The 11,538-nt window shown below is 47.6% G+C and overlaps 1 protein-coding gene across 3 annotated transcripts in view; it reads right to left on the bottom strand.

The window, feature by feature from the left end:
* Positions 1-5,006: 5,006 nt before the first annotated feature.
* LOC104993295 (H-2 class I histocompatibility antigen, Q10 alpha chain-like) overlaps positions 5,007-11,538 on the bottom strand; it is a 19,594-nt gene continuing 13,062 nt past the window's right edge. The window contains exons 5-9 of one of the 3 annotated variants that reach the window (XR_825812.1): positions 9,533-9,808; positions 9,325-9,423; positions 8,955-8,996; positions 6,990-8,716; positions 5,007-6,685 (exon numbers count right to left, since the gene is read on the bottom strand). Coding sequence is in view for 2 of the 3 variants with exons in the window: in XM_010846473.1 (XP_010844775.1) it covers positions 8,712-8,716; positions 8,955-8,996; positions 9,325-9,423; positions 9,533-9,808 (422 nt within the window). In the remaining variant the exon portion in view is untranslated. Of the gene's footprint in view, positions 8,717-8,954; positions 8,997-9,324; positions 9,424-9,532; positions 9,809-11,538 lie in introns of all 3 variants that reach the window. The other 2 variants (XM_010846472.1, XM_010846473.1) reach the window with 2 other exon arrangements.

Here is an 11,538-nt window from a genome sequence, read left to right as displayed (position 1 = left end):
CGTCCCTGGGATTCTCCAGGCAAGAACACTGGAGTGGGTTGCCATTTCCTTCTCCAATGCGTGAAAGTGAAGTTGCTCATTCGTGTCCGACTCAACAACCCCATGGACTGCAGCCTACCAGGCTCCTCCTTCCATGGATTTTCCAGGCAAGAGTACTGGAGTGGGGTGCCATTGCCTTCTCTGCAGAGGATGGCACTGAGAGTCAATTCCTAGGCAGGCTGATAAGAAGTCCGGGGTCCCTGAGGAGGAGGAGGAGAAGAGAGGGGTCCCGAGCCCTCGAGAAGGAGAAAGGGGTCTGGGGCTCTTAAGGAGAAAAGGACCAACAATTTTTTCTACATTGCTTTGTCTTAGTCAATATAACAATTTATCTTGCTCAAGGACATGTTTCTTCTTCTTGAGAACCTTTTGACTAATCCTGTCATCTTAAAATGTATATTATGGGAGCGGGTCTGGTGAGACCTTTCTGTTGTTAGTTCTAATCTTGTTAATTTAAGATGTATGTTGTGAAAATGGGTCTGGTAAAGGTACATAAGGCCTTGATAATACTAGCAAGTGGGGGCACTCTCGTCCCCCTTCTGATGTCTATGTCAGCTTTCTCTGTCCCTTTTTATGCTTTAATAAAACTCTGCTACACAAAAGCTCTTGAGTGATCAAGCCTGGTTCCTGGTCCTGAAGCTGCACGTTTCACAGTGAGCTATCAGCACCAGCCTGTGTTCAGACCCCAACTCTGTTACTCATTTTCTGTATGACCTTGGGTTAGTTACTAACATCCCTATGCTGCAGTTTTCCCACATGCAACATAAAGATGATAGTAGCACACACATCATGTGTGTGTTAGTCCCTCAGTCGTGTCTCTTTGTGATGCCATGGGCTGTAGCCTGCCAGGCTCCTCTGTCCATGGAATTCTCCAGGCAAGAATCCTGGAGTGGGTTGCCATTCCCTTCTCCAGTGGATTTTCCCAACCCAGGGATTGAACTCAGGTCTCCTGCATTGCAAGCAAACTCTTTACTGTTTGAACCACCAGGGAAGCCTAGCACCTACTTCATGGGTTGGTATAAAATTGGATTAGTTGTAAAATGCTTAGAACAGTGCCCACTGGAGTTATTTTTGTGTTTTTATCACCTACCACTGTATTACTTTCCTGTAGTAGATAAGTCTCAGAAGAAACTCTCCCTTATCTCCTATTCTCTCTTACTTCAAGTATGTTCAAGTGATTGGAACCCTGAGGGGAAAAATAACCCACCATATGTCATCCTACTTTTTTTTTTTGCCCTCAACAAGCAGGGTCCAGAGCAGGGATCAAACTCCTTCCCACTGAAGTGGAGGTGCAGAATCCTAACCACCAAACTGACAGGGAATTCTCTGTTATCCTAGTGGTTCTGAGAGCCTTTATTCTGGAGAGGGCAGGAGTAGAAACCCAGGTCTTCCCTGTGTAAGGTGGGACACATATCCATGTTGTCTATTTGTTAGAAAACAAACATGTGAGCTCCCATATACAATCTGAGAGCCATCCTGGAGGTAATGACTGAGATGCCGCAGTGGGTAATACGTACAACAGGAACTGGAATTGAGTTTCAAGGCTGGAATACTTCCCCATCCCCGAATTCAGGTTCTCCCCTGCACATGGAAGGGGGTTGGCAAAGAGCTGGGGAGCAGACCAAGAGAAGAGGGGCCTGCTTATGAAAGCAAGTTCCTGTTTGCCCCAGGGAGCAGAGCCCAGGTGGGAAGGAGAGCTGGAGAAAGAGCAAGGAGGAATGAGTGAAAGAAGATGGTGAGAGGAGGCTAGAGGGAGCATCCTGAAGGAACCAAAGTGACTTAAACATATAGTGGACACCCATTCTCAAGAATACCTAGCTGAATGAAGTCCTAATTCAGTACCTATTTTATTTTGCTTCTCTTCTGAATTACCTCCCCTCAAATCTAAGCGGCACCTGAGAGAGGGACTTTGTTTAATTTCCATCATGTAGTGAAACCTAGCTGATATTTTCCAGGGTATACAGGCGGCTTGGTTTTAAGCCCTCTTGCAACCTGTACACCCTCAGCAACCAGGCACACTCTCCTATTCACAGAGGACTGCTAGCCTTCTCTTGAACTCAGCTGGGGACTGTGGGTACTTGGAGCAGATCACTTGGCACACACAGGGCCTCGGTGTCATTGTCCCGGGGCACTGGGAAAACAGAGCTGTGGAGGGCACTCAGGAGCTAGGGCTCAGCAATGAAGGTGGCTGCCAGGGCATTTTTCTCAGGATTCTGATTTCAGAAGACTTATCCATGGAAACTCACATCAGCCTTTTTAGGCTGAAGAATCCCATACAATGGCAGATGATTATATTCCAATTTATGGTGAGGAGGCAAGCATTTGTCACACAGACACTGGAAACCACTTTGTCAGAGGTATCCGAGAGGCAGTAGAGCATGGGCTTGACCACACAGGGGTTGGCAAATCTGGCCCTTGGTTTCTTTTTGTAAGGCTCAAGAGCAAAGAGCAATTCTTAAATTTTAAAGGGGTTATAAAACAAGAAAACAAAGGTGAATATTTAGACAGAGACTGTGGCCAGAAAGGTCTAAAATATTTACTGTCTGACACTTTACAAGAAAAGTTTACTGAACCCTGGGATATGGGGTTAGAATGGAGGACCTCTAGAATGCCTTGTTGTTTTTTTTCAAAGTAGTTGATTTACAATATTGTGTTAGTTTGAGGCATACAGCAAAGTGATTCAGTTACACATATATACTTATATATATTCTTTTCCAATACAGTATATTAGAGGTTATTGAATATAGTTCCCTGTGCTATACAGCAGGACTTTGCTGTTGGTGGTGGTTTTTTTGCTGTGCCACGTGGCATATGGGATCTTAGTTCCCTGACCAGGGATGGAAGTTGCAAGCTGCTGCATTGGAAGCACAGAGTCCTAAGCACCAGAATGGCAGGGAAGTCCCCAGAATGCCTTCTAATGTTACAATTCTGGTTTGTCTGTACCTTCTGGGTTCAAGACTCAGGCTTGTCCACCATGCCCTAGCACCGTCTTCTCCGTCAGATTCCAGAGGTCCTGGCTGGACAGAGTGAGTATGACCAGTGGGTCAGCCTTGCTTTTCCTTAATACAGGCCCAGCTTCTTCTCTGCCTTGGCTGCGGTGCAGAGAGCTCGGGCTTCCTGGGTCTCTTCCCTATCCTGACTCTGGCACTGTGGAGTAAAAGGACCTGGAGGGACAGGCCTTTGGCACAGACAGCTGAAAGGCTGACCCCCTCCTCCCTGGCTGTTTGCTTTGAGATGAGGTTGTGTGGTTCCCTTTGTACTGTGTGGCAGTTTGGGGCAAGGAGAGTCTAGAAAGACACAGTTGTGAATGAGCCTATGTCCTTGATTATGCTTTTGATGCCACACTGATCGGTGAACATTTCCAGAAAGTTAGAGGAGAAAAAAAATACCAGGCCAGGGCTGGGCCTTCCTGTTGGCCTTTGTCATTAGTTCCCATCTGACCAGGCTGTGGCTGCTTGGATATCCTGCATAATTCATCATGGTACCCAGGGCAGGCACGTCCAGGTCTCTGAGTTCTGGATGGCCTTGGGAGGAAGGGAGGCAAGGCTGGAACACTGATGGAAACTGGGTGAGTCAAGCTGCACTGGAGATGATATTGTAAGAAAGCCTTGCTGTTTGGAGAGTTTGGATTCTAATGATATTCTTTGAATACCCATGATTCATATTATTCATTAGTGAATTCCTTCATTCAACGCATAATCACAGCACTGGGCCATACTGAACAACCAGAGAATTCTGTTCTGAATGGAATAGCCCCTCAAGAAGTTGTGGTTTGGGACAGGACTCCTGAGTGAGCGGTTAGCATGTGAGATTTGCGCAAATGGGGGTAGGGAGGCCATCAGGGTGGCCTGAGGCTTAGAAGTATGACTTAGCAGTCCACCCACAGGTTGAGCCAGGGGTGTGTCTGTGAGTAGAGACCTCACAGTTCTGAGCCACAGCCCAGAATGGCTGACAGAAGGAAGCAGTTCCCTAGAGAGGCCTGTGGCCGTGCCCTCAGGACACAAAGTCAGTGCCCTGCTGGATAGGAAGGCTGTTCCCTCAGATCAAGGATTTGAGGGAGGAGCTCTTGCAAAGCTGCCATCCTACCCCTGCCAGATTCCCATGCCCTTTCTAGGGCACTCAGAACCCTCCTTACTTGCCTTCCTGCCTCTGTCCACTCCTGAGACCATGGTGTCCATCGGTGAAGCTGAGAGGAACACTCAGAGCTAAGACAAACTCCCTGTGCATTTTCCTTCTGTCCCCTCACAAGTTTCTCTCCTGGCAGCAGTGGCTGGGGAAGGAAGCCAAGAGAGGCAGATGTCCAGGTGGGTTCAGCTAGGCTCAGAGCACCAGACTTTGGTTGACACCATTGACTAGCTGCTACTAAGCAGTGAAACAAAAATGGGGATGGAGGGACTTCCCTGGTGGTCCAGTGGTTAAGTGTCCACCTTGCAATGCAGGGGACTTGTGTTTGATCCCTGGTTGGGGGCCTCAGATGTCACACACCCCAGAGCAACTGAGTCCACACTCCACAACTACTGAGCTGGTGTACCACAATGCATGACACAGCAAAGGTCCTGCATGCTACAACCAAGACTGATGCAGGCAAATAAATAAATATTTTTTAAAAAGCCAAAAAACAAAAATGGGGGTTGAGCAAAACCTGGGTTATGGGAGACAGCCATGCTTTCTAAGCCTCCTCATCCCTTGGTGCCATTAGATCCCTGCATTCACTCCTACTGTTTGTGGGGTGGTAATTGAATCATGTTCCTTTATTTCAATTTTTGCAACTGCACCAGACATAAACCAATATATGCTGGGGTGTGGATGGAGGTAAAAGAAATGTGTTTGAGAGAGAGCTCACAGCCTGGACAGGAAGGACTCTAACGTGAGAGGCCTCAAAACCTCAGCAGAGGGAAGTAGTGTGATAGGGGTGGGGCAGTTAGTGAGAGGGTCAAATTATCAGGGGTTCAAAGAAGTGCTTCAGGATCTTTTTAGGTCCAAAATGTATTATTTTATTTTGTATTTATATATATTTTTTATTTTGTTTTGTTTTCCTAAAATGTATTTTATGGTCCTATGGGCCAACACTGAACTAGTCTATAAGGGAGATATGATTAAAACAAAATAAAAGCGATCCAGTTACCAAAGATTTCATAATCTGTTTATGGAACACACACTTCTTGAACATCAGGACAGTGGTGCCACTGGCAGCAAAAAGGCTGGTAGGTTCTGCCTGGGGTGTCAAGTTTGGGGTGGGGGCTACTCCACCAGGGAAGGGTTAGTGGGACTCAGGAAAGGGGAGGAAGGCCCCTCAGGCCAGGGTAGGCAGTGTAACAGCTGTCTCCTTGCCTCAGGCATTTCTATCAGACCCCTGGTCCCAGAGCCCCAGGTTTTCTTGCAAATGTTATGTTCTGATGAGGAGATCAGAGGCTGGGTGGACAGAATGAGTAGAACCAGCAGGATAAGGCAGTGAGGTGTAAAAACCAGGGTTTGTGGATGGATATCCAGGGCAGATGTAGACTGCACATCCCTTGCCCTCTGGCAGTTTCTAAGCCAATTAGCCAATGAAGCTAATGGAAGAAGGAAAGACCATACCTTTAAGGGGCAGGTGCTTGGGGCCCTGCTGCTGTCCTATAGGGGCTCTTATGGCACTGTTCTAGTTTATGGCCTCTCTGTCCCTTTAATTCCACAGCCCCAGAAGTATTCAGGGTCCTAGACACAGGGAATCCCAGAACTGGACAGGAACTTCCAGCCTATTCTGCCCAGTGCATAATTACAGAAGCCAGACCCTATATCTAAGACTCCCTGAATATACCACCTCCTTGTATCAAAGAAGCCATGCAGATTGTCAGTCTAAGGGCTACACTTGGTTGGGTGAGATCAAAACTGGGAGGTGGCTCTGGAGGGTCTATAGAGGAACCTGAACCCCCATAACCTTGGGGTACAGAAGGGTGACCAGGCTATACCAATTCAAAGAGAGAAAGACTAATCAGAAGCCTCCTTCTATCTGCTTCTTCCCAAAAACGTTCTGCCTCTACTCCTTCCCCAGAGAAGAAACTTCCACTTCTTCTCAGGAGGCCCTAAGTGTACCCAGGGCTGAGGGAGCATTGAGGGTCCACCTGGGCACTTGTGCCTCCCGTTGCTGGGGACCAGACCTGACCTTTGTTATAACTCATCTCACCATACAGCCAGAGAACTGAAAAAATAAAACATGTTTATTACCACAAAACCTTATTAATACAGGTCCACAATCCCTTACCCAAAACCCTTAGAGTCAGATATAGTTTAGAATTTAGAATTCTTTAGGCTTTAGAAAGATACCAAGATGTGAATGCTGAATATTATATAATGGAGAAGGCAATGGCACCCCACTCCAGTACTCTGCCTGGAAAATCCCATGGACGGAGGAGCCTGGTGAGCTGCAGTCCATGGGGTCGCTAAGAGTCAGACACGACTGAGCGACTTCACTTTCACTTTCCACTTTCATGCATAGGAGGAGGAAATGGCAACCCACTCTAGTATTCTTGCCTGGAGAATCCCAGGGATGGGGGAGCCTGGTGGGTTGCCGTCTACAGGATCGCACAGAGTCGGACATGACTGAAGCGACTTAGCAGCAGCAACCAGAGATGTCTGGGGTGACATCTAATAATCCCCCAAATCAATATTACTGTGAAAAAAATGTGAAAAGGCACATTAGAGGAAGTAAATGAAGAATATGAATAACCCCACTTGACTCTTTCTTTTTTGCTCCATAATGGGGCATGTGGGATCTTAGTTCCCTGATTAGGGATCAAAACTGTGCCCCTGGCAGTGGAAGCACTGAACCTCACTTCCCTTTAGGATTTTTTTTTTCCCTTCCTGCCCCTCTCCCAGGTCATGTTTTGATGACAAATTTGGGAAGACACTTCTAGCTTCCAGAGGTTTTTGTAGATTTCAGAATTGCAAATAAAGGATTATAGACCTGTACTTACTTGCCCATTTACAGAACAGCTCAGTTATTGTTGAGGCTTTGGTGCAGTGGTGAGGTGGCCAGGCTGCAGCAGTCCTCACATCCTAGCTCTGGCATGAATCAGCTGTGGGACCCTGGGCCTCAGTTTCCTCATCTGTACCACAGGAGTATTAATTCCCCCTCACAGTCATGCTTGGAAGATTAAACAGCTTAGTATACAATAAAGTATAAAATAAAGGGCTTCCCTGGTGGCTCAGATGGTAAAGAATCTGCCTGCAATGCAGAAGACCCAGGTTCGATTCCTGGGTCAGGAAGATCCCCTGGAGAAAGGAATGGCTATCCACTCCAGTATTCTTGCCTGGAGAAGTCCGTGGACAGAAGAGCCTGGTGAGCTACAGTCCATGGGGTCTCACAGAGCTGGACACGACTAAGCAACTAACATGTAATAAAGTGCTTAGAACTCTGCTTAGGAAGTGGTTTGCACAGCATATATGGGGCATGACAACATCAGTGAGAAAGACAGACATATAAGACATGTCTTCAGTACAAGTCAGTCATTACAAGCTCACTGCTTAGGTCCCACAGGCCACCAGGGCAGGTTGAGTCTTTTTCTAGTATTACAATTATTCACATCCTTGGCCTTTGAGCCTCCCAGGGCTACAGACACAGAGGTTTCAAACTCCCCACAGGAGGCTCTGTCACACTTTGGAGTCAGCTGAAGGGAGGCAGAGGGTGCTCTGGAAGGGGTCTGACCTTGTGTCCTTTATGACAATGGGATGCGCTATCTCTCTGCCTCGGCTCTGGAGTCCCAACTGCTAGCACATCAAATGGCCCTAAGATTGGATTCTTGTTCATTGAGGGGACAAGGGGTTTCTGCTCCACTGAATATGCAAAGGTGAGGCTGGGCCTTCTCCAGACATATCCTTCATAGGCATTTTCACATGACATAGAGAAAAGGGGTCTTTCCTTACTGTAACAGTAACCTGTGCCTATTGTAAAAATTCAACCATTCAAAAGGATAGGACATAGGGAAACTGAATTGTTTCCCAACCTTCAGTTGCCTGGGACTAACTAACAGGTCTCCAGGTACCTGTCTTCTGAGCTTCTCCTCAAATACAAAAGAATACCACACACCACACATACCACTCACCCTCACATGCACCCCATATATCCTCTCACCCTCAAACATACACACCCACACATCCTCACCTTAACACACCTCCTCAGTTTCACACACCTACCCTTACTGCCTCCTCTATACCCTCACACACCCAACACTCTAATCTATACAAAAGGAGATCATACATATATACAGAACACACCTATGAAAGAGGCAGGCATTCAGCCATTTCTTTCTGATGCTAGCAGCTTCACACATGATGCTGCCGCTATAACTCTTGGATATTTTTCGGGTTTTTCCCTGACTGCCCAGACCCTTGGTTTTCATGTTGGGCAAGTGGGAATAAGAGTAACATTGCCAAACTCATAGAGTGCCTGAGAAGCTCAAGTGGTATTTACAATTAACATGAAATCACTCTGAAAACTGTCAAGTGTAAGAGGACCTGAGGGATTACTACTGCCCCCCCTTCCCACCCCCCAAACCAGAAATAATTAGACGGCAGGAGGCCTTCAGGCCCCCTAACACCCCACAAAACACTTCCTTGATCTGTGACAGTGACTTCTGTCAGGAGATGAGTTGAGCAGCTCCTGATCTTGCTGGGCTTTGAGAATTATGGGGGTCCTCTTAACCTGCAGGAAGAAAGGAAGGGAGGTGATCCCAACAGGCTCCCCAGCCCTCTTCCAAACCCAGATGGTGGCTTTCTGGAGTGCTCCCTACCCCCTCTGCCTAGGGGCAGGATGGTGGCATGGGGCAGGGGGCTGAGGCCTGGGAAAGCATACACCCCATGCCCCACCCCCATCCTGAGTTCTAAGGCATCTCCGCTGTGTTGGGAACATCTGGGGTTTCCTCTCCCCAGCTGGTCCATACCACAGTCACCTGGGGGTTGCTCGTAAGGTTCCTTATTCCTGGCTGTGGAGAAAAAGAACACAAGAGACCCAGTGAGTGTTGGGTCCCCACCATCCCTCTTCCTCTCCCCAGCTGGGCCTTTTCCCAAGTCAGTCCCAGGTCTCCCCTGACTGTGGGATCCACAAGGTCCTCCTGGTGGTGTGCAACTGGGGTAGGGTGGGGACATGTGGGCTTTTCTACAGGTGGGGGACAGGGGGCAGGACCTCAGCAGTAGTTGCTGCTCCCAGGAGAAAACTGTTCTTGCTGTCGCAGGGAAGGATACATTGTATTGTTCCCTAAAAGGCTGTACCAGCCAGAGGGCTTCCCACTCCTTTGTTCCTTACCCACCTACCTTGAAGGCACTTGGTCAAACTCACACCACCACCAATCACCAGCAAGATCAGGATGAGAGAGATAACCACGGCCGTAAGTCTTGGATGAGAGGGCATTTCTAAGAAAGACAGAAAAGTGAGCACTCCCAGATCATGGGCCTGTCTCTGGTCCCCTAGGACCCTCCCCTTCCGCTCCTCAGCCCCTCCCGGCCAAGCCCAGCTTCTCACCCCAGGACACAGTGAGCGTGTGATTCAGGCTGCAGTGCTGCACGTGGCATGTGTATTGGGTCTCATCTCCAGCCGGCACCCACACGGCCATCCACGTCTGATAGGTGCCATCTCCACTGGGGCGTGCCTCCACATACTCAAGCTTTGAATTCAACTTCTTCTCACCCAGCCACCAGCTCAGTGTGATGTCTTGTGGATAGAAGCCCAGGGCCCAGCACCTCAGGGTGGTACCCCCGTCCTGGGCTGAGTGCTTTGTCACCCGTACTGTGGGTGGTTCTGCAAGGAGAGGAGGGAGGAAGACTGCTGAGTGGCTGTTCTCTGTCTATCCCTTATGCTTAATTCTGGGCTCCTCCAGCATCTTCCAGGGTGGAGGACAAGGAAATGGGGACAAGGTCTCTCTCTAGGGGAGGTACCCAATCACTGTTGCAGGCAGGGATGACTGATTTCCAGCTGTTACAAAGAAGCATTGACCTGTTAATTGCCATGAAGGGGACTGACTTCCTGTCCCCAACCTCCAAGGACCTACCTCTGTGGGGCTGTTGGGTCCTAGATACACCCCCTTCTTTCTACAGAGATCCTAGGGTTTTCTCAGTGACTTTATTTACTTCCTCTGTGACTTCCTGCATACAGTAGGTATCTAATCAGTTCAGTTCAGTCACTCAGTCATGTCCAACTCTTTGTGACCCCATGGATTGCAGCACTCCAGGCTTCCCTGTCCTATCACCAACTCCTGGAGTTTGCTCAAACTCATGTCCACCGAGTCGATGATGCCATCCAACCATCTCATCCTCTGTCATCCCCTTCTCTTCCTTCCTTCAGTCCTTCCCAGCATCAGGGTCTTTTCAAATGAGTCAGTTCTTCCCATCAGGTGACCAAAGTATTGGAGTTTCAGCTTCAGCATCAGTCTTTCCTTTGAATATTTGGGGTTGGTTTCCTTTAGGATTGACTGGTTTGATCTCCTCACAGTCCAAAGGACTCTCAAGAGTATTCTCCAACACAACAGTTCAAAAGCATCAGTTCTTCAGCGCTCAGCTTTCTTTATAGTCCAACTTTCACATCCATACATGACTATTGGAAAAACCATAGCTTTGACTAGATGGACCTTTGTTGGCAAAGTAATATCTCTGCTTTTTCATACGCTGTCTAGGTTTGTCATAGCTTTTCTTCCAAGGAGCAAGCGTCTTTTAATTTCATGGCTGCAGTCACCATCTGCAGTGATTTTGGAACCCCCCAAAATAAAGTCTCTCACTGTTTCCATTGTTTCCCCATCTATTTGCCATGAAACACAGTTCTGCCCATCAATAGAAAATTGGATTAAAGATTTACTGAGCATGGCCCAGTAGAAAAGAGTTTCAAAAAAACATCTACTTCTGCTTTATTGACTATACCAAAGCCTTTGACTGTGTGGATCACAACAAACTGTGGAAAATTCTTAAAGAGATGGGAATACCAGACCACCTGACCTGCCTCCTGAGAAATCTGTATGGAGGTCAGGAAGCAACAGTTAGAATTGGACATGGAACAACAGATTGGTTCCAAATAGGAAAAGAAGTACGTCAAAGCTGTATATTGTCACCCTGCTTATTTAACTTATATGCAGAGTACATCATGAGAAACGCTGGGCTGGAAGAAGCACAAGCTGGAATCAAGGTTGCCAGGGTATCAATAACCTCAGGTATGCAGATGACATCACCCTATGGCAGAAAGTGAAGAACTAAAGAGCCTCTTGATGAAAGTGAAAGTGGAGAGTGAAAAAGTTGGCTTAAAGCTCAACATTCAGAAAACGAAGATCATGGCAGCCAGTCCCATTACTTCATGGTAAATAGATAGGGAAACAGTGAGAGACTTTATTTTGGGGGGCTCCAAAATCACTGCAGATGGTGACTGCAGCCATGAAATTAAAAGATGCTTACTCCTTGGAAGGAAAGTTATGACCAACCTAGACAGCATATTAAAAAGCAGAGACATTACTTTGCCAACAAAGGTCCATCTAGTCAAGGCTATGG

The sequence above is a fragment of the Bison bison genome, unplaced genomic scaffold (assembly GCF_000754665.1).
Source record: "Bison bison bison isolate TAMUID 2011002044 unplaced genomic scaffold, Bison_UMD1.0 scf7180017864238, whole genome shotgun sequence".
NCBI lineage: Eukaryota > Metazoa > Chordata > Mammalia > Artiodactyla > Bovidae > Bison > Bison bison.
The sequence above is the reverse complement of the archived record's forward strand: the minus strand, read 5'-3'. Positions and strand labels throughout refer to the sequence as shown.